This window comes from Pseudonaja textilis, chromosome 3 (assembly GCF_049901715.1).
Source record: "Pseudonaja textilis isolate UNSWEBS1 chromosome 3, rPseTex1.2, whole genome shotgun sequence".
Classification (NCBI taxonomy): domain Eukaryota; kingdom Metazoa; phylum Chordata; class Lepidosauria; order Squamata; family Elapidae; genus Pseudonaja; species Pseudonaja textilis.
This window is the reverse complement of record NC_141992.1, coordinates 61,749,899-61,774,059: the sequence shown is the minus strand read 5'-3', so window position 1 is coordinate 61,774,059 and position 24,161 is coordinate 61,749,899. Positions and strand designations below refer to the sequence as shown.

Genomic DNA, 24,161 nt, shown 5'->3' with positions numbered 1-24,161 from the left:
AGACTGGATATATGAATAGTGATTAAAGTCAACCTGAGATTAATATTTTTGCTCTTGTGTAAAAAAAAATTGACTATAGATTTAAAAAAAAGTGATATTTTCTATTTAGTAACTTTCTTTACTGAATATTTAGAAAGTGAGACTTTCCCACTTAGCATTTTACAGTACAGTGTAGCTTTATTTATTTATTTTTAGGACCATTCCTCACTGGTATTGATTTTAGTACTCAGCTGCAATTATTTATTACTGGAAAAAATATCAATTTCTCCTCAACTATGTCAGCTACTGTGGAGTGGCCTGCACGAAAACTACTGTAACTCTCTAATATTGACTATCCATTACACTGTCAATGATGTAACCAACTTGCTCACATTTGATTTTAATTAGAAACAGACAATAGGATTGTACCATGGGGGAGGGGGGACCCTATGCAAGTTTACTTGGAAGTATTCAATTGAATTCAATCATTTTACTTCTCAGGTTTGAAAAGCCTCAGGAAGTTGCAGGCAGTCTGGAAGATATACTACTCATGCAATGCTCACTTATTTCACTGTCATCTCTGATAAATTTTGCAGGCATTTGAAACAACTAAAATATAATGGGAACTATTCACAGTGGCAATATATTACCACATGTGTCCAAAGTAGTATTGCTGTCATGTCCTGCTTGAGGGCTTCCTACAGAAAAACTGACTAGACTTTCCGTCTGTTGGAAAAACATTTTATGCTCTTACATGGAAAGCATGTCAAACGTACAGTGTGTCTTTTTAAATTTAAGGTGTAACTTTAAAGTGATATCAGTGAACAACTAAATTTCATTACACCAAACTAGACATCAACACTGATGATGTTACCTAGTTTGGGTAATGTCTGCAAGAAAACAACCAACTCAGAGAGGACCCCTTGATTATGCCTGGAGTTGTCTTTGCTTTCCAGTAAAAGGTATTAGATTAGAGTTTTTCAAATTTGGCAACTGTGAGATGTGTGGACTTTAACTCCCAGAATTGCAAACTGGAGTTCTAGAAGTTGAAATCCACACATCTTAAAGTTGTGAAATTGGAAAATTGCTGGTATAGACTCCAGCTGGTCCAGACTTGGAGTTGGAACCTTTAGAATCAGTTTCCCACCTCTCTTTTTGCTTCAAGTGAACCCCTTGCAGCACTTGATTAAGGCCTTCCCAAGACCCTCTTCCCAACACTCTAAAGCTGAACATTTTGCTGAACATTCCTAACAAAAAAATTGGTAACTTTTTATTAATGCCTATTATAGCTCTCAAAGGGGAAGACAAGCAAGAATCACTTTCAAATTTCCACAAGCCACACTCTTGCAATAACCGATTTGGAGACTACATGATATTACTTTGAATGTTTCATTTCTTCATCAACTCATTAGTGATTATCTTCTAATAGCAGTATTTGCCTAACACATTTCAAAATATAATTTTTGAATCTGCATAGAAGAAAAGATATATAAGAGTGTACCACCACTTGAAAATGTTTTATTGTAACATATACAAAGTTAGGCTAATATAAGTACTTTTACAACAGGTAATGGAACTAAACTAGAAATACAATTAACACAAATTATTAGCTAAAAACAGGTTTTCTTAGTGTCATTTTTCAACTTGAAACACGGCATCTGAAAATGAACTATTTGTTCTTGTAATTTAGCAGAGCTTAGCATGGAGGAATTGGTAGTTTAATCTTTTCATGTGTTTTCTTACTTGATTCCTTCAGTTGTATCATGTTTCCCTAATTCCAATTTCTATATATATCGATAGTACTAGGTTGAAAAAGACTGCTAGAGCAAACAACAACTAACACTATAGGCTGACATCAACTAATAAAAGCTGAAGATCTTAAAGCTAACCAGTATGTTTCCTTCCAAAGCTAAGGCTGGGCAATATGTTAAATTGTGCTCAGATTTTATGGTAATCATAAATATTTATTGAGCACATCTGGCTTCTCAAAATATACATAAGTTCTGAGTTCTGCCTGCATTCACTATCTGACATGCAATTAGAGGACTGCAGTGATGATTTTCAATACAGGCATATCTTTCTAAACTTGCAACTTGGCATCAAAACAAACCAATTCTAGTGGGACATATTAGGTGAACATGAAACACCACTAATGCAAATAGAACTGTATAAATGCTGTATTCTAACTTTATCTGACCGATAAATTAGGATCAGCAGGAATATAGTTTAAAATAATACAAAATAAAATTTATAGCAAGGCAGCACTTGAAGATAATATTTCAGCTTAGATGATGAAGATTTACTGCTCATTGTATGAGGAACAATCTTCAGAGGCATCTTCTTGAGATGTTTGGCTGAGCTTACATATAACTGCAGAATCCTGGCTGTCTTCAGTGGAAACTAAAACACAGAAGCACAAAATAGTCTACAATTTCTGCTTGGACAGAATTCTTATGTTTTATTCAATGACTATTATTTAAATAATAAAAGAAAAACACATTCTTCTCCACAACACAATTCTGTTATTTACAGAGTGTTGTTTGAAGAGCCCTCTCTGCAGTAAGTATTACAAAGATACTTATTACTTCACCTTGAATACATTTGTTTCCTATTTGTTTAATATATTAATAGCCTAGTAAACAAATATAAATGTGCATGGTGATATTTGCATTTTAAATAGGCAATTACTGAGAATATTAGTTTGAAAATAATTATTTGAGCTATTTGACTGTCTGTAGCTGTGCAACACAGAACCATTTTTCAAGTGCAAGTAGTACTCGTCTTATAACCAGTTACTTAATGATTATTAGAAGTTACAACAGACCTACCAGCAGTACTTACAACCTGGATTCAAAGTTTTGACCATTACTCCTCCCCTTGATCATGTGACTGAACTTCAGGTGCTCACCAATGAAGCAACATTTATGGCTATTTGCAGTGTTCCAGTCACATGATTGCATTTTATGATGGTTTTGATAAAAACTGGAACTCACTTCCATTTTTTTTTTGCAAAACTGGTCCATAGTGAACCATGGGTTCAATTAACAATTGCTGCAAAAATGGTCATAAAACCTGGTCAGTCATATGATCGACCAGCTTTATGGCTGTCATAACACATACAACCATAATATGTGGGCTCCATTATGGTTGTTAACTCAAGGATTAAGGACTACCTGTAACCTAGTTATGAGAATGGGCAATATGATATGACTTCCTGGACAGAAAGTATCTTGGAATATATTAGATCACATACTTAGGAAAAGTTTTTTCCTGTTGACAAAAAGCCACTTATGCCGTGGCTTGATGGGCGTGGTTTGGTGTGTGTAGCTTGGTGGGCGTGGTAGGGGAAGGTTACTTCAAAATCCCCATTCCCTTCACTACCCCTCCCCACTAACCTCCTTTCCAGCTCCATTCTCCTGTGCAGGGCAACAAAAAAAGACCCAGCCAGTCAGCTGGGACTTGGGAGGCAGAGAACAGATGGAGGCGGGGCCAGTCAGAGAGGGTATTTGCCGGTTCTCTAAATTACACAAAATTTCCTGCTGAATACCACCTCTGACTTAGTCCCTAATTATACGTGCAAAAAGAATTTAAAAATGATTCTCAGTAAATTTAATATGACAATTAATATAAATTGTTTGGGTAAAACACTAAACAATTTTTGAAGTTTATACAACTATTCTTTCATTATTCTTATATGGTTGAGGAAGACAAGTGTTAAAATTTAAGTTAAATATTTTCAGAGAACAGTTTATCATCACCCAAAGTCACATGTTGTGATGTGATCATGATTTAATACCAGATATAATTAAGATACAATTAAAATGAACCTATGCTTGATTTACATGCCCCTGTAGTTTGAACAAATAATGGAACCAGGTGTTCAGCTGATGTTTCTCAATGTTGGCTAATAATTAAAAATAGTTTTTTGGTTTCTGAGATCATAAAAGCATTTGCTATTGCAATTATGCAGGCAGTACAGGAAGGTACATAGAAAACAATTTAGGTAGACTGAATCTGCACAATATAAACATGAATTCTGTTTGATCTTCTTACTAAAATCTAGTTGCATTATTAGACTATATCTAAATCTAATCATGTGTATCTAGCAAATCACCGTGGTCGTTAAGTGAATCCACAGTTGTTAAGCAATTGCCGCAATTGTAAGTGTGAACCCATTGTAAGTTGTAAGTGTGATGATGGGACATCAGTCATAAAGGCGAGGCAGTTGCCAAGTAACTGAAATATGGTCAAGTGACTGAGGGGCAGGGATGGCATGACATTTTACAAAGGGAAGAAATGTTTTATAGACCTTAAAGCCTCTGTTGTAATTTCAGCTGGTTGTTAAGCAACTGTTAAGTTGAAGAATATCTGTAGGTGCCTTGCAAACATCAGTGGAACAGCTGCACAACTAAATATTCTGATTACTCACCAGATGTTTCCTTTGTAGCTTCAGTCACAAGGTTGAGCTGGAGAGGTGGTGGAAGGTAGTGAATCCCTGGCAGAAAGCCTCGGGGTATGAAGGGTGAGAGTGGAGTATAGTATCCTGGCCGGAAATCCCCACCTGTATCCTGTAGCTATATAAAAACAAAGGTGCACGAATGGCTGGTGAACTGAGATATGCAGATGATAGCTATAAAATGTGAAATTTAGGTCAAAATATATTTCATTATCCTATGATCTATCTATCTATCTATCTATCTATCTATCTATCTATCTATCTATCTATCTACTATCTATCTATCTATCTATCTATCTATCTATCTATCTATCTATCTATCTATCTATCTACCTACCTATCTCTATCATCTATCTGTCATCTATCTGTCTGTCTTTCTGTCTATCATCTCTGTATGCACACATAGACACACACACACAGTGCATATAATCTACATCTTGCTGACGAACTACACAATTACAATTAAAATAGCCACAATCAGATTAAACATTAAAATATTATACTGTATGTGTGTGTGTATCCTAGCCACAGTGGCATCACATGCCAAGTTTCCTTCAGAAGAGCTTAGTTTTCAGCTGCTTCCAGAAAGCAATTAAAATGGAAGTCAGTCTGACAGAAACCTAACTTTATTTATCATACATAATTTTATTAGGTTTATTTTTATCATTGGAAAGAAAATGAAAATATTTTCAAATTTTACATTTACTTCCTACAACCATTTAAAAGAAATCCAAATCCCCATACCAAATGGTAAATAAATGATACTAAGCTCCAGCAGCAACAGTTACATTAGCAATGGCATTGGATAGTTAACAATCCATATTTAAAAGAGCTAAATAACACTTCAATACTATGTTTTTCAAATAAAGAAGACAACATTGTATGTTTGCCACTTTTAAAATTATTCCTAAATTGTAATTAGTCCATTCCTAATTTTAAAAAAGATAGCTATTTTTTCAAAAATATTTTTCTGACATATATAGAGGAAACAAAATGGTTTTACCTTTACAGTTTGGGCTAGTACTATTAGCTGCTATGTCTTTGCTTGCATTTCTGTAATTAAGTACTAGGAAGAAACATGGGAGGGAATTCATTTTATAGAAATTTTGCAGGTTCATTGTGTAAGAAGTACTGTTTCTGATTCAGACATTATAGAACCACCTACTTTCAGTCCTTTCCCCCATACTTTTATATTAACTGACCAATCCAGCGGTAACTGTGATTCATCAACTAGGTGGGCTCTAAACCAGGCATTATAATGGAGTAAATCATCATCTGTGCATCCAAAGCAATGTTCTATTGACAGATGTGGACATACCAATGTGCAGCCAATTTAAATGGACAATTCTAAAAGTAGAACACCTGAGATTTTCTCGGAAATTCTATTAACATAACTACAATAGAGCTCAACAGAATTTAAATTAGTGTACAGCCCTAGCAGATATTCATGATTCGTCAATCTTGTCTGCATACTATCCAAACTTACTGGGTTTCCAGTATGGCAACCAGGTGTGGGAATCTTTCTTCAGACATATCCCTTGGCACTTTTATCATTCTTTAATTTTAAAAAAATAAAGGAATGTGAATATGCTGAAAAGCATAGTGCCAGGCGCTATCATCCATTTTATTGCCAAAAACTGAGCTCAGATGCATTTTTGGAAATACATGCAGCCAGGTGCTGCTTTATGTGGACATGTGACTATCTGATTAAAAAAAAAAATGTTCCCATGGGAGAGTAGATAGAAAGGGGCAGTAATACTACTGGTTTGGTTTCTGGTGCTTTGTGACTGACTGTTCCTCACACGATAACCATTTTACCACTGTACAATCAAGATAATCAAAATTCGAAATATGCCACCAATTCAAAATTATTACACCAATGGCTAACTGCAAAAGACATCTGAGGGTGTTATGCTTCTGTGAGTTGTATTAAACCATGTTTGGAGAAAACTATACTTACTGGTATAGAAGCAGGAACACTACCTGGTCCGTGATTGCTGGAAAAGTGTCTGAAACTTGTTTGCAGAGGCAAAACAGGTGCAGGAGATGGACTTCTGTAAGCTGGTTGATTAATAGTGAATCCCATTGAAAATGGATAAGGATACATCCCAGAGTAACCAGGATACATTTTGGGAGGGTCCCTCTCCCCAAATTCTGGACATACAGCAATACATTCTTGAGGCAAATTGGGATGGTCTATTAAAAATAAAAGTTAGATTAAATGGATGGTGACTGAATTAAATGGGTTAGCAGTATTTATTTGTTTGTTTGTATCCTGCCTATAACGTTTTTAACAAATATCTCAAGGGGGGAATATATCCAACACACATTTTCCTCTTATTTTTCCCAGCAGGGTGAGTTGGAAGTCAATGGCCTAAAATCACCCAGCAGGCTTTCATGGCCAAGGCAGGACTTAAACACATGGCCTCTTGCTTTCTAGCTTGGTATCTTAACAACTAGACCAAACTGGCTGGTATCAGCAACATATAAAGGTCTGTATGGCATTTTAACACCCAGAAAGTGTTGCATTTTGGCTAATTAAACTTTCAAGAAGATACTCTTTAGGTGCCCTATCAGCTATATCCATGAGAACATTGAAGAATGAGTGGACAGCTTAAATGCAAGAAGTGCTTTTATAAACATAATTGTTCCACTGAGAGGTAAAAGGCCCTACATCAAGACACCTTAAAATGGCAAGATAAAGCAGAGCTGTTGCTCATGATTTGTATCAATTGGAAGTACGCATAGAGACCTTTGTTGGTCACAGAGAAGCAGAGGCTAGAAACATACATTACACAGTATTCAAACTAAATCAATGTTTATTTATTTGTGAATAGGAGATATATTAACATAAAATGTGATACTGTATTTTACTGTTTCTAGTTTGGACTAATTCAATTAATTGTTCCTCCTCTTTTAATCAAAACTTTCATAAAAATGTAAAATATCAAAACAAAGAAAAAGAGTTAATAAAAAGGAAAAGGTAACAAAAAAAATCAAAATTAGGAAGCGGAAGCAACAATAATAACAAAAATGCTATACAAACAAGGAACTTCTGATTTTTTCAATAAATAAAAACCTATAACTCAGTGACCGTTTGAATTAGAATGAACCATAATAAACAAATTCATTTTTTTTCTTAGGTAGAAAACTTAATGTTATCAGATCAAGCAACAAAAATAAATCACAAGATATCTTAATACTATTTAATGTTATATCAAGCCAGTAGATGGCAATCCATATTCATAAATAGAACACAACATGGATCCCAATTAAAACAGCAGGAGAGCAGAATGGAGGATAAGCTATTTTTAATGTAACAAAAAATCTGAATAAGTAGGAAAGTATAACATCTTGCAATGTTTCAGGTTTACTTTTGATAAACAATTTTGAACCTGTTGATTTAACTCAATGTTCATTATCAGCTTGCTGAATATAATATTAGAGGAGAATATTTGCAGCTCTGGTTTAAATGAGAGGTTGTTTTCTTGCAGATGTTTCGTTACCCAAATAAACTAACATCTTCAGCGCAAGAAAACAACTGCAAGAAAACAACCAAGCTCACAGAGGACTCCACAAATATAATATTTTCTAAACCTTTTCTGTATTTAAGATGTTGATTAACATCTTAACCATTTTATTTAAAAATAACTAACCACTGCAATTTGAATTTTACAGAGAAATTTAAATTAGGGAACTTCCTTTAAATAAACTGCATCTCTAAAGTCTTCAAAACACAGCTTGCACAATATCAATTCAATGCAAAAATAAATTGTTACAAAAGATGGCAGCAGTCAAGGGTTTGTCTGTTCTGTTTTGTTCATACAAAAAGCAATCGAGCCAGAGGTGGTATTCAGCAGGTTCTTACCAGTTCTGGAGAACCAGCAGTGGAAATTTTGAGTAGTTTGAAGAACTGGCAAATACTACCTCTGACTGGAGATTTTACAGTAGCCTGCCACGCTCACCAAGCCACACCCACAGAACCGGTAGTAAAAAAAATTGAATCTCACTACTGAATCAAGCAAATTATTTTCATTAATACTGAAATATTCCCTTTGCTGAAAGGAATGTGGTAAAAACATAGTACAAATCATATTAATTCCAGACTCTTTGTTTTTATATTTGCTTGATTGGCAGGTCAGTGTTTTGTTGGGCCTGCTGCAATTCATTTGACTCCTATAGTACAGATCCTGGCTGTGTAAATTTAGTTTTGCAACAATGAAGCATGGTGGAGCAGCTTTCAAGCAGGATATGATAGCTGCAATAAATAAATAAACAGCTAAGTAATACCACCCTTGGATAGGGGGAAAAAAAACAATAATCCAAATCATCACCGTAATAAATTGGCATAGCAGGATACATACATCGCTGAGGCTCAGGACAAGTAGAAAGTTAAATTCATAAACAGAAAAGACATAGCTAATCATCAATGTTTGAATAATTATGGCTGGTACACATACCTAAATCTATGAAGGTTGGAGAGCTTGGTTTAGGTGGCGTTGGATTATTTGTTGTTCTGGTACTGGAGCTAACTGCTGAAGTCACTTTAATTCCTTCATGCACAACTGACCCATGAGTGGAAGGCTCTGAGGAATTCATTTTTAGGCCCTTCTTACTGCTAGCAATGGCTGCCCCTTCTTCATTCGGCCTACCCTGAGTGGAAGGCAAGGTCTCTCTAGGTGGTGAGTCTGGTCCTTGTCTTTTTAAGGCCTTCTGCGCAGCCATGATCTTCTGGCGTTCAGTGATGAGAGAACATTTCTCACATGGGCACTGCTTCCACCTGCAGTGACCAGCATGACCCTTGACCGGTACCACAAAGCCATGATTCCGACAACGTGAACATTTTGGAGCCCGAAGAGACTGAGACCCATCTTGGTTCTCCATGGCTGACAGCTCTCTCTCTCTTCTAGATCCGCACTGGTTGTAAAATGGTATGCTCTGTAATCTACTCTCCTTGCTTGAAAAAATGGCTACAATCTAGCAATTAAGCCTGGGCCCTAGCCTAGGAAAAGGGAAGAATTCTGCTTCATGAAGAAGGGAGGAACATTTGGTGCTGGGTTTTCAGCTCACAAAATATAGTATTTTATGATAAGTGACAAAATAGTTCAATTCCTTTTTTGTTTTTATTTCTGGAGACAGAACTACTCTGGGAAACTTTGTTTTAATGGTAACTCAACATTTTGAAAAGGGCTTCCATCCCTGCAAAACCTACAGATCTTGTCTCTTTGCCAAGAAGGAGTTTTTGTTTTTTAGGGCCACAGATAATTTTTGTGAGCAGAAGGCAAGACATTCTGTTCTCTGCAAAAAAGATTGAAAAAGCTGGATGCAAACTACAGTTTTGTGCTTCAGTGGAGAATCTGTGATGTGCAGTATTAATTGAGATGCTGCTGATGAAAAGAGGAGAACATTTTATACAACATACAAGTCAAGTAATTGAATTTGATACCTGTGCTACCTTAGAATTATTCTGCTCCATTTGTTTCCATTCTGAACTTCAGACAGTAATTGCTTAAGATGTGCATGAGTTCATATCTTGTGACGTGCAGGAAAAACAGCTGTCTTTTTCCTTTATTAAACAGTGATTGTATCATAAACTCCAAATCTCTTTCCTTTTGGGATTTCTGATATCCACACAAGTTCGGAGGACATTGTATGCATCTGTTTCTCAGTACAAATTAACTATTTATACATTTATTTCTCTGAACCTGTGAGAAGTCCATAAGTTGCTTTCAAAGATGCAATAAACTGCCCTAGAAGATGCAATAAACTGCCCTAGAGGGTTGAGTGGTAATCATTACTATGACATGAATTTTTATTTTTATCAATTTGAAAAATGAAAAATGTTCTATGGTTCCCAAGTTATATCTTATTTCAATACAGTAATCAAAGACAAAGTATAGTTTATATATAATTCTGTGCTTAATTACATTACAAGAAAAGAGATTATTAAATTGTTTCCTTGTACAGTGACTTTTTAATGTTGGATTTTTATGACTGTGCCTTGTGTACAAATCTATTTATGATATGAATAATGAATTCCATAGTAACTCATACTAGATTTTTAAAAACTCTGCCCAAATAAAGAAGCAAGGATAAGTAAAGAAAATGTGCTGTACATTAATTATAAATCTGCATTTGCAGAATTTTATAAAGTTTAATTCCCGTTGGAAATGCTTTTCTGCTTTTTGATTAACTGGACTGGGGCTATGGAAGTCCCAAGGCACTTCCATATTAACAATTTCTTGAAAGGTCTAAAGGACCACTTTCCCTTTTTTTCCAGGAGCATATTATTTGATTTTCTGTATTTAAATCAGTATTTACTGACTGGTTTCCTAATAATTTAAATATTTCCAGTTATCACTGTGAATTGTGTTTTTTCCTGCTCCTGTTTTGCATTTTACAGTAATGTATTAAAGTGTAAATATTTAATGGCTGCAGGCTGCTTATATGGAAGATAAGGAAAATGCAAAACTTTAAACAAACAAAACTTCTTGTGCAAAAGAAAGTATTTCTGCATGTGTACTTTAGTCATACTTAATATTTTCTCTTTAATTCAAACTTCACAAGGGTTTTCATCTAATAGTAATAGACAGGAATTTTGGGTCAAGCTTTTGCTTCAATGTTAACTACTCCTGTAGTTTTTTTTCTTTCTGCTTTTATCCTACCCCGCACAGAATTCAAATGAAATCTATCTTCTTGAAGAACATAAGTAGTCATGTCTTCTGTGTTCTCAAGCAGCCTTTCAAAAGCCATCCCTAGTTGTGCATCCACATACATCTGTATGCATGCCTTAGAAATGTCTTTCTTCAAATGTTTTGCAGTTAACCCTGTAGTCTAATAACAGTGTTTGATAATTAGACATTCTTTTCATGTCTGTTTTTATGTTTTGGGAACTGATTTAAGTGACTCATTGCTAAAATAGATAAGAACAAGGGTATACTATTTTGGTATATGCAAATATCATAATATGACTTCCAGCCCATGGGCAAGCTCAGATCTACCCACATGCTAGAGAATTAAACCGCTCATAAAATGGAATTACCCAATTACTTTAAAACTCATGGAATGTAATGTAATATTTATTATATACGAAAGATTCAAATACAGACATAATCAAAAGATTTAGCATAAAATAAACTATTACTGCAGTTAAAAAAGTTCATGATACAACACAAAACTTTTACAAATGTAAAACTTAATTTATTAGTAAAGACATTATTTTTATATCCATAGTTAAAATTTGGCTATTTCCATCCAGTTGCCCCAACTCTACCCCAAATTAAGGATTACAGGGGAAACATCCTTGAGAATTAGGAATCTTTTGAAATCTATCATGTAGCATATTTGATGGCAATGGTTTTCATCTGACTCTAGAGAAAGCTACTCTATACAGGTGAAACTCAAAAAATTAGAATATCGTGCAAAAGTTCATTTATTTCAGTAATGCAACTTAAAAGATGAAAATAATATATGAGATAAACTCATTACATGCAAAGCAGGATATTTCAAGCCGTGATTTGTCATAATTGAGATGATTATGGCTTACATGAAAACCCAAATCCACAATCTCAGAAAATTAGAATATTACATGCAATCAATAAAACAAGGATTGTACATAGAACAATATCGGACCTCTGAAAAGTATAAGCATGCATAGTACTTGGTTTGGACCCCTTTTGCAGCAATTGCTGCCTCAATGCGGCGTGGCATGAAAGCTATCAGTCTGCGGCACTGCTGAGGTGTTATGGAAGACCAGGATGCTTCAATAGCGGCCTTCAACTCTTCTGCATTCTTCAGTCTCATGTCTTTCATCTTTCTCTTGGCAATGCCCCATAGATTCTCTATGGAGTTCAGGTCAAGTGAGTTTGCTGGCCAATCTAGCACAGTAATCCCACGGTCATTGAACCAGGTTTTGGTGCTTTTGGCAGTGTGGGCAGGTGCCAAGTCCTGCTGGAAAATGAAGGCAGCATCCCCATAAAGCTCATCTGCAGAAGGAAGCATGAAGTGCTCCAAAATCTCTTGGTAGACGGCTGTGTTGATACTGGACTTAATGAAGCACAGTGTTCCAACACCAGCAGATGACATGGCTCCCCAAATCAACACAGACTGTGGAAACTTCACACTGGACTTCAAGCATCTTGCAGTGTGTGCCTCTCCATTCTTCCTCCAGACTCTGGGTCCTTGGTTTCCAAATGAGATGCAAAAGTTGCTTTCATCAGAAAAGAGGACTTTGGACCACTGAGCAACAGACCAATTCTGTTTTTCTTCAGCCCAGGTAAGATGCTTCTGACATTTGTTGTTCAGGAGCAGCTTGACAAGAGGAATACGACATTTGAAGCCCACGTCCAGGATCCGTCTGTGTGTGGTGGCTCTTGATGCACTGACTCCAGCCTCAGTCCACTCCTTGTGAAAGTCCCCAACACTTTTAAATGGCCTTTTCCTGACAATATTCTCCAGGCTGCGGTCATCCCTGCTGCTTGTGCACCTTTTTCTTCCTCACTTTTCCCTTCCACATAACTTTCTGTTAATGTGCTTTGATATAGCACTTTGGGAACATCCAACTTCTTTTGCACTTACCTTTTGAGGCTTTCCCTCCTCATGGAGGGTGTCATTGATGGTTTCCTCCACAACTGTCAGATCAGCAGTCTTTCCCATGATTGTGATTCCTACTGAACCAGACTGAGAGACTATTTAAAGGTTCAGGAACCCTTTGCAGGTTATGGCTTAATTAGCTGATTAGAGTGGGACACTTTGATCCTAGAATATTGAACCTTTTCACAATATTTTAATTTTCTGAGATTGTGAATTTGGGGTTTTCATGAGCTGTAAGCCATAATCATCACAATTATGACAAATCACAGCTTGAACTAAGTTGCTTTGCATGTAATGAGTCTATCCCATATATTAGTTTCACCTTTTAAGTTGCATTACTGAAATAAATGAACTTTTGCATGATATTATAATTTTTTGAGTTTCACCTGTATTTCCTTACATGTAAGGAATATACAGTACATGTATATGCTATAGCATATAGGGAAGTGAAAGATGTAATTGTATTTATTTGTACTGTGTTATATGTGATTGTATGTGATTTTCTAAGTTGGAGTAAATATGGATTTTCACAGTTTGCCATTAATTCTTGTACTGAATTGTGCCATCAACTGTAATACATTAAAACCCTGTGATCTATATGCCTAGAAAACAAACAGACCAACCTTTCTTTTACATAGAGTATAATCCCCAGGGCATCTACAGGTTTCACACAGAAGTACAATAAAGGACATTTATTCATTTAATATTGTAATTTAAATGGCAGAATAAAAGAGATTATTTTCAAGATGAACAGGTCCTGGTGTTTTTTTAATGATTATCTTGATGCAGTTTTCTTAGAAAAAGTATAGTCATTTGCTATTGCCTCCTCATATACTTGTTGCTATTTTGTTGTCTGTCCTGACTTCATCTAATTACTACTTTTTTTTAGTTTTCTATAATTCATCTAAAGTTGGCAAGTTGATGTAGAAAACAGGTTGGTCCAGTTCTAGACTGGCCAAGCAACCCAAGGTGGTTCATCTGTTTCCAGAACAGAGTGTTCTAAATCAGGAAGCATTTTGCAATATTCCTGTTCTGTTTCAGGGCCAGACTTTGCACTTGACAACATTAAACCTAGTTCCTAAATTTCCCATTTGAAATAGTTGAACCATCTTCCAAATGCTCCAATTTAGTTCATAGGAAAAATGGAATGTTGCAAGTAACATATGTGCTCTGGGAATTGGCCATGCCATTTTGCACACAGTTATATAAGAAAATGAAATGCTGACCATTTTTAAGTCATTTCTTTTCACATATAACTATTTTGAACTTTATTTTCCCTCTATTTCTTTTGTATCCTCTATCTTGATGCTTTCCCTTCTTTCTCCAGCAGTTTTGCTTCTGTCATATTAACAAATTACAGTAGTTAGTTTCTGATGACTTTTGATTAATCCCATTGCTTAAATTTGTTGAGGTTGTAAGCGTTCCTGTCATCTATTGGTAGAAAGTCAGGCTCTTTGGCCAAAAAGCAAATGGCAAAAATACTATCTGCAAATATGTGCTGCTCCTAAAACTGAGGTAGAAAGAATAAACCAACATCTGTCCCAGAGGTTCTGTCCCAGACAGAACTGTCATGTAAATATGGAGCCAGTGCCTCTGATATTTAAAAACTAGAAAATAAGAGTTAAAAGATTGTTAGCTTCAAGGGTGAGGGAAAAAAGGCTTAGGATTTCCACCCTGAGGCTGACATAAATAAAAGATTTGATTCTTGTGTTCTATACTACTCAGATCTTCTGCACATCTTTTACTTTTTACTTGGCTCCACCATCTAGCTCTGTGGGGTCTGTGAAGTATCTGCTGTTACCTAGTTACCATACTCCCTGAAAGGGAGACTGAGTTCTTAGAGAACTGAGATTTATTACTTGTGTCTCTTGTGAAGTCTGACAGGATATGACTCTATTAGTTTGCTAAGTATGTGATTAGCTTCATTAATCACTCTGCTTTATTGAACAAATTATTATTATAAGCCAGACTGCGTTGTTTTCCATTTTGTGCTCTCTTGTACTTTATTTTCAGATTTGCATCTTTTTTTTTTCTGAGGAGAAAAAAAGTAAAAAAATTAAGACAGAAGTAGCTTTATTTTGTTTGTATGCCTCCATCCCTCTGTCAGGATGGCTGATTGACACATACCACTTGATGCTGCATAGCTATGTAATAATTAGCCTAACTATTGCATATTAAGGTAATCAGATCTTTAACATTACATGAAATATTCCTTATAATTGAGGAATATTGGGGAACATGAAAGTTTATTTCCCATGTTCCACCCCTGTGGTGGTAATGTTGTTGCAGATTCTGTTTCCAAATCAGGACACAAGACCACGAAGGGTAGGAGAATACAGGTTTATTTGCGCAAAAGGTTCAGAGCATTAGCATGGCAAATTCTGAACCCCAGGATCTTCCTGAGGTGTTATTTTTATACAGCTCACAGCCTCAGCCTAGCCCAGGGCATTTCTTTATCAAGCAATAACATATTATTGGTGATGATTTAAATATGGAACACAAATACATATGCTATAGTAGGTAGAAAGTCAGGTTCTATGGCCAAAAAGCAAATGGCAAAAAAAGGCCCTGCAAATATGTGCTGCCTCTAAAACTGAATAAATAAACATCTGTCCCAAAGATTCTGTCTCAGAAAAAACTGACATGTAAATATGGAACCAGTGCCTCTGACACTCAAAACTACAAGGCTTAGCTTAAAAGTTGGGAGAAAAAGTCTAAAGGTTTGGATTCCCACTGAAAGTTATTTAGAATGTGGAACCTTTGAGGGTTTTTTCCCCTCTGAGGCCGCACAACTCCTGCCCATGTATTTTTTTATATTTAATAGCTTTGAATCTTTTTATTCTTTAATCAAGTTTTGTTCACAGAGGCTTGTCTGTTTCCATCCAATTAATCTAAACCACAGAGAGAGTGGTTAGAGTGTCCACTTACAGTCCTACTCCTTCTGCCGCTTCTAGGCTACATCTCTATAGCCAGAAGAACCCTGAACTCTCTGGCAGTTGGAAAGAGGCAACAGCTTCAGCCATTATCAGCCCTTTGCTTGTGCACGGAGTATGTCTGGCCCATCCGCACATCAGGGGAAAAGCAAGTCTTGGAAGGAAGGAGCCAGGGATGTCATGGCTCCCTTCTCTCAGCACATATCCTGGTTCTGGAGAGCAGATGAGACTTTTTCCAGAAATCTTCAGAAAAGTGGCCCCGAGAGCAGGCTCCTCAACAGTCAAGACAAAATGGAAGGGGAAGCTCTTGAAGGCAGCAGGAGCCCCCATTCCAGGCCCTGGCCTCAGCTGCTGGCAGGGCTGTGCCCCACCACCTGGATCCTAGAAAGAAGCAGCAGGGGCAGCAACCGGCCCTTCTTTTGCTCTGGGCTGTCAATCAGCTGCAGGGAAATGAACCTGGAGCCCTCCAAAGATGGCAGCCCAGCCCTTCCACCCAGGGATCTGCTCAGCCTGTCGGCAGCTTCAGTAACTAAAAAGGACAGCCCCATGGGACAGGCAGTGGAGGAGGAGGAGTACTCCTGCGAGTATGGCTCATCTGCCTATCTGCTGCTGTGCTCCTTAGGTGGGGTGTTGAGTTGTGGTGCAACGCACACGGCGGTAGTGCCACTGGATGTGGTGAAGTGCCGTATGCAGGTGGAACCCAGGCGTTATCAAGGGCTGATGCAAGGCCTTTCTCTTACGGTGCGAGAGGAGGGGATTCCTGGCCTGGCTAAGGGATGGGCTCCAACAGCCATAGGTTATTCCATGCAGGGCTTTGGCAAGTTTGGTCTCTATGAATACTTCAAGATACTGTACTCTGACCTTTTGGGACCGGAGCAAGCTTATCTATGGCGGACTAGCCTCTACCTCGCTGCTTCAGCCAGTGCTGAATTCTTTGCTGACATTGCTTTGGCCCCGATGGAAGCGGTCAAGGTACGGATTCAGACCCAGCGCGGTTATGCCAAAACTCTGCGAGAAGCAGCTCCCAAGATGTATATTGAAGAAGGACTCTGGGCTTTCTATAAGGGAGTATATCCCCTCTGGCTGCGACAGATCCCTTATACCATGATGAAGTTTTCCTGCTTTGAACGAACTATAGAAGCACTCTATAAATATGTCATTCCTAAGCCACGAGATCAGTGCAGCAAGATGGAACAACTTGGAGTCACATTTGTTGGCGGATATATCGCTGGTATCTTCTGTGCTATAGTCTCACACCCAGCTGATTCTGTGGTATCAGTGTTGAACCAAGAAAGGGGCACTACTGTTTTGGGTGTTCTTAGGAGGTTGGGCATGTATGGGATCTGGAAGGGCCTCTTCACCCGTATTCTGATGATCGGTACCCTCACTGGCCTGCAGTGGTTCATCTACGATTCAGTTAAAGTTTATTTGAAGTTGCCTCGTCCCCCTCCACCTGAAATGCCTGAATCTTTGAAAAAGAAGCTCTCTCAAAATTAAATCCATATTAAGTGGCCATGTTTCAAGGATACTCTCATTCAATAAGAATGTGTAATTCACCTGATTTGTGAATATCACTGAGCCATGGAAATTCGTTATAGTTACTCAATCTCAGTATTAAGCTTTAGAGAGTTTCAACAATCTATAAAAGAAGCTTCTTAATGAAACTTCAGTGCATGTCATTTAACAGAATAACATTGTCTTGCAGTTTTATTTTGTTCTTAACTGCACTCAAAATACATAGCAGATAATGCAATTACTAGTTTTTATAGGCTGTTAAATATTTTAAGTTAACCAGTTAATAGCAACTGCTAGACAAGTTGGTTGTTGTAATACTGTTGTAATGATTTGATAATTATTGTCAACAGGACATGTTGTCAGGCAGCCTTGATAGTGTTGTGATTCTAAGATATTTAACAAAAAAATTTGTGTGCATTTGCTAAATCTGATTCTACATTTGAAGCAACATAAAAGTATGAACTCTGTAAAATGGCATTCTTAGCAACAGTGTATTAGAAAGCTTATTTTATTTTTAAGTGTCATGGATCTGTAATGATCCAAAGTGCCTGTTTGTACATGCAAAAATATGTCTTTTCATGGCAGAACTTTTTTTTATAGATTTTGGTATCTAACTACAAAAGTTTTTATTTGTAGCTTCAGTCTTTAAAAAAGCATTCTTTTTGTCCACATAGAATCTGCTGTGCTGGGGGGGAAAAAGGACCATAGTAATTTTGTATTGTGAATTCCATGTTTATTGGACAAGGGTTTTGGAACTTGCATGAATCTTGCTCCTCCTTAAGGCAGTCCATCAGACTTACATAGATGTACTTCCAATTTTTTTTTGAAACATGTACAAGTTTCATGTATATTGAACAATCTTTTATCTATATAAGAATGCTTAGCCTCTGATCTGAGGCAAATCTACTTTTTCTTGATTGAGCATTCTTTAGGTTACTGGAATTATAGAAATAAAAACAATACACTATGGTATTCTTTGAACTCAGCTAAAATTCTGCATTTTGATGATCCTTTACCAGTATGTTATTCCTTCTTTTGTTGCATAATTTAATTTGAACATTTATTGTTACTACAGCAAATAAAGTTATTGTGGTTATTATGGAAATATAAATTCCGTATTGGACAGTGCTTTTTAAAACATATTAGCCACTATATATTTTATACAAAAAAGCTACCTTTTTCATTTCAAATAAATGGTCTTGCCATTTAGTGTTATTGCAAAACCTGTATAAGTGATATCCAATTGTCTTTTATACCTTTAATGATGTAACCTAGTTCTTAAAATTATATTCAACTCATTTTTATTTCCTGCTGTATCCACAAGACCTAAATATTCTTTCTAGAGCCTAGTATAAATGTTTAATAAGGGTTCAATGATCAGGAATAATTGCTAATGTAATCCAAACTTCTGGAAGGCAGCCCAACCATTGATCTATTCAGCAAAGCAAAATATAGTATGTGTTAAAAATTTAAAAGAAAGAAGATGTTCAATTGACTTGTCAGTGACAAATTCTGTTTCAACACTTCACTGTCACTCATTATTTGGATCTATTTCCGATTTTGGTTTCAGATAAGACTTCTTTAATCTTCTTCAGAGCTAGTTAGCTTTCATTATTTGAATATGCTTTTATTTGATATTAGGTAAGAGTGCTCCCATAGTGTCAAACATAACTTCAGACCTAGTTACTCATGTCTCATTTCTATCTCTTTATAGCTTGAGACAGAATGATATTGTGGAGGATAGGGTGGGGGTAGAGAGAGGAATTGTCCAGAGAGCAGTGAACTACATATTGCAATAAACATGCCCTTGTTGGTAATTCTGAAATGTTGGCAACTGTGGAAAGTTGTGATGATCCGTAGAAATAGAAATAGAAAATCCATAGTATGAAAAGTACATTACGCTCCAGTTCTATAAAAAGTATCATGGTAGGTTACCTGATATGTAGGCAGCCATGAACCATATAACACACAAAATATATAATATGTAGGTCTTTTTTTAAAAAAAAAGTTTATTGTGTAATTGCTATGTAAATTTGGTAATGTAATACTGTTGCAGTGATGAATAGCAATATTGCTTAATTTTGGTCAAGGATCAGATCATACCATACAAGATGGTTTAAATTAACCTCAAACCTAAACTTATAAAATTAATCAGGTGTGAAGATTCTTTGGTAAGTAGAATTATTTAAACTGTTAGGTTCAGAGAACATCTTGATTCAAAGATAACAATTGTGATACACAATGATCCAGGTCACTGGCTCTTTTGCATCCTCATCCCAAAGTTTAGTTTCAAGGGAACCTAGCCATCTAAGGGTGGCCTCAGTGAATTAATAAATAGGAACTTCTCAGTATCAGGAGAGCAAATCCAAGGGGATTTATTTAACTAATAGTTAAGCCAGTGGAATAAAAGAGACAGTTTTGGTGCACTGCAGTTATGAACTTACTTTACTTTTTAAATTCAACAATGTTCAAACTCCTTATTGTAGTTAAAGATAAATAGTGTAATGCTTAATTTGTTAATAAGTAAAGTGCAGGTTGAGGAACTATTTACTGTGTCAAGAGGAAAACCACTGTGGTATTTATAATTTTAAAAACTGGGGTTTTTGTTCTATTCTGAATGGGCTTTAACAGCTAATCGTGATCTGTAATACAGCCTATCTATTAAAGAAGAGCTGAATTAGGGATATATTAGAGGATATTAGATCAGAGAAAGAGCTTATTTAAAGCAATTAATTCCTTGGTTATGCTATTTGTCTATCAACTCCAGTAAGGCCAATCTCCATGTTTTGCTTGCAATATCTTAATTGTATAAAATTATTTTATTTCAAATTGAGGTGTATTTTTCATTGGATTTGGAAAACAGTCTTATGATTTATTTTGCAAAAAAAAAATCATGATCTAGCAAACCACCTGATACCCATCATTTATTTAAAAAAACAGAAAAGTAGTAAGAAGATCAACCTCGGGGCATATTCAGTTCTGAAACATTGCTAGTCATATAAAGATTCCATATATTTTCCATATACAATGTATGTATATAATCCCAAATTATGTTGTAATGTTTTATATCTCTAAACAGATTAGATTACAATACAACACCTTTAGAAAAACCTTTAGAAAATTCATTAAGAGAAGATTATTGGCAATTTAATAATAGGGAGAGAAGAGTTTCCATGCATTTTGCAATTTTATAGAACATACTTAAAAGTGGATTTGCTTTAGTTGCTTTCCCCAAAATTTATATAATAAATAAATCTTACCCATTTGTTTCATGGGTTCTAATAATATTATTTTAAAATTAGCTGTCTGTATTTTTGCAATCCAATGTTTGCCCAATTTTTATAAGCACCCTTGATCACTTTAATGGGAAAAGATGTGTGTGTGTGTGTGTGTGTGTGTGTGTGTGGTGTGTGCATTCATATATAAAATGTGTGTATATTTTACCTTAGAAATATTATTTATTGATTGAAAAGTGACTGGACTTATCTGTATAACACCCAATATTTTAAACTATTAATCTATTTTTACAAGCCATAATAGTTTATATTAACAGATTGAGCGTTAAGATGAATAGTATTATTTGTATTACACAATAACCAAGTAAATACTCAAAATGGATCATTGGTACCTGGTGAGGAAAAATAATTAATATTTTAAAGTAGATTTACAATCCAATTATATATGTGTGATATATGTAAGTATACTTGGATAGCAATCCTAACATACTCTTGGGAACTGTGTCATTTTATCTCAAAGGGTTTAAGATGACATAGTGCATTGGATTGAATCCAATCACTTTAACTTAATAAGCTTGGACATCAGGTTTATCATTTGTTTTTCAAACAGCATGTGTATATTTGCCCATTCTATATGACATTCATTGGAAGTACAATAAACACTTCAGAAATTTATATTCTCAGTTAATCCAGGTTCATTTTTATAACATTTCAGAAGTATTTTTAAGAGGGAAAAATAAGACCCTACCACAATTGTAACCAGCAGAATCCTGGCTAGAACCTCTAAAATAATTCTCATGATCACAACTGATTTTTTTCCCTTTTTGTCTTGACTTAACCAAGCCCACCAAGCCTCCCTGTGTGATTTTGGTTAGTCATTCTCTCACATAGAATGGTTACCATAATAGAACAAGAAGATAAGTGAAATAGAAATACGACTGTGCTTATGATCTTACTTCAGCTTTCATTTGTTCACAGAATTGCAAAAATTAAATAGCAGTAGCACTTAAATGTATATACCACTTCATAGTGCTTTTACAGCCCTCTCTAAACTGTCTACGGAGACAGCCTATTGTCCCCAACAATTTGGCTCCTCATTTTACCCATCTTGGAAGGATGGAAGGTTGAGACAATCCTGAGCCTGGTGAGATTCAATCTATCAAATTACAGTCAGCTGGCTGTCAGCAGAAGTAACCTGCAGTACTGCTCGTGGTGCTTGGATAGTCATAAAGTTACTTTTTCATGACTGTCATAATTGCTAATGGTTGCTAAACAAGGCAGTCACTAAAAGAGAACTACTTATATGTCATGATTGAACTTTTTATTGCTGAAAGAGTCCCTCCAACTGAAATTCACTATTAAATGTAGATGGTTTATGGTATTGATTATGTCAGTATGGGTAATGTGCAATATAAAAATGATGAATTGAGAAAAGCTGAGCTGCATGACTAAGAACAAAGTGGACAACCTTGGCAACAAGTAACAAATTTCACATAAGAAAAGAAGGATATTTGACAGCTCAAAGGGAAGTTGCCATCAAATTTTATGTCACAGGAAGATGTAGGCTACAATTTTGTTTTTTTCAGTGTTGGATATTTTGTCCAATATTGGTTTCTCACATGTTGACACCAGAGATAAAAGCTTCAAGAAGTGAAATTTGCCAGTAAATATTGTCATGCTAATAAAATGCAAGTGAGGAATTTCCTTACAACATTGTGAGAACTGACAGAGCATGGGGTCATCACTATGATTCCAAAACAAAATATCAAACAAAAAGTAAACCAAACCTCCAGGCTTTCGCAGAAAAATCCATAATTTTGGGAAGGGGAACACAGGTTCACATATCATGGAGGGGAGCACAGATTTACATGAATTTACTTGAACCTAGCACCACCATCAACTCTGTTATTTTGCAACACCCAAACCTGTGAATCATTTCAAAAGATTTAGAAGCACAAGAAGGAGATTTTGCTGCCATGTGACAACTTAGCCTTCACACCTCACTGGCCATCCAAACAGCAATTGCAAAGCTGGATCCCACTATTTGACAGAAATGAAGAGACTGCCAAGATCTGGTCAAAGAGAAAAATATGGAGTTGTTTCGTAACAGTTTTAAAAAGCTTGCCTATCATTGGCAGAGGTGGATAGTGAATGATAGTGATTAAATCATTATGTGGAAAAGTAAAGACTGGTGTTAAAAGAGTTCATTTCAAACACTATTTGTTATTAAAGTTATGGAGGTGGAGGCATTGCTTTTTATTCAAATCTTATGGGAAAGCTCTCTTCAGATGTTTCCCCACATATGTCTCTACAGTGTATATATTGTTTAGTGGAGGTGAGTAACATCGGGATGGAGTTTGATATACTTATTTTCCTTTTTTTTTTTTTTGAATACCTGAAGAGGAAAATAAGCTCCATTTATTTTATGTATTTCAAAGTAATTATGTAATTATGACTGCCATTGATGAGATCAGTCAGAATCCTAAATTGTCTCCAAATATCATACTGAACAGAATTAAAATATATAGGATTTTCCAAAGAAAAGGCTACAGGAACAAGGTGATCTATAACTAGTTCTTTGAATTGCTCAGCTGTTCTGATTTAGCTTCATGCTAAAGAGAAAGCAATGGGGGGAAAAGCATAGACAAGAGATTATGAAATGATATAGTCAAGCATTGCTTCTATGCATCAATACCACTGTCCAGGAAACAACTCAGATTTAGTACATAGAGTATATATCTATAAAGTTGTAACCATTTCTAAAATCACACTTTTTGCTTTGAACTCCATGTAATCTTTGCTTGGAGTCAAAGCCCTGACATTCAAACCACACGCAGGCTATTTTCTCCAAAGCACTTGAGGAAATGCTTCTGTCAGATAAGTGTCCAACATCTATGAATCACATCAGAATTTCACTAGGAAGATGACAGAGGTCTTATTAGAGCACATTAATCAAACTAGAAAGCAGGCCATCTCCTCAGCAGCAATTTTTCTCCCTTGTTTCTAGGCTGAAAGAAGCAGGATTTTCCCACCCAGCTAACTTCATGAACTTTCATAAGGCTGCTATGAAAAGAATCTATTCAATTAATCATCACTTGGTGACTTCTTTTTTACCGGCCTTCCAGACATTAGTGCATAATGGCCCAAACAATGTTTTGTGACAGACATTCTGTCTGTTTTGCAAAACCTATCCTTTCATCTATTTCATGTTTTAGACAAAGCTGAAAGAGAGAAATAGAAACGAGCAACAATCATAATGATTCCCTGTATTGTTTTCAACCATCAGCTTAATTTTTATTGATTTTTAATCTCCAGGGAGTATCCCTAGAATGTGTAGTGTTCTTAAATTATGAAGAATAATGTAAATTTGCTGAAGGGGAGCTAATATTTTTAACAGTGTAGTCTGTGAAATAGACTTCAGGGCTGATTGGGAAGTTGCTAGATAAATTG

The 24,161-nt window shown here is 35.9% G+C and overlaps 1 protein-coding gene and 1 pseudogene across 1 annotated transcript; one reads left to right on the top strand and one right to left on the bottom strand.

The window, feature by feature from the left end:
- Positions 1-1,550: 1,550 nt before the first annotated feature.
- Positions 1,551-9,940, bottom strand: DMRTB1 (DMRT like family B with proline rich C-terminal 1). Its single transcript, XM_026707257.2, has 4 exons — positions 8,896-9,940; positions 6,396-6,631; positions 4,409-4,553; positions 1,551-2,379 (listed from the first exon to the last, which is right to left on the bottom strand). Exons 1-4 carry the CDS (start codon positions 9,317-9,319, stop codon positions 2,279-2,281), a joined length of 906 nt encoding a protein of 301 aa, XP_026563042.1. The 5' UTR covers positions 9,320-9,940; the 3' UTR covers positions 1,551-2,278.
- A 6,137-nt stretch (positions 9,941-16,077) lies between these two features.
- On the top strand, positions 16,078-17,457 carry LOC113440546 (solute carrier family 25 member 3 pseudogene; annotated as a pseudogene).
- Positions 17,458-24,161: the final 6,704 nt, after the last annotated feature.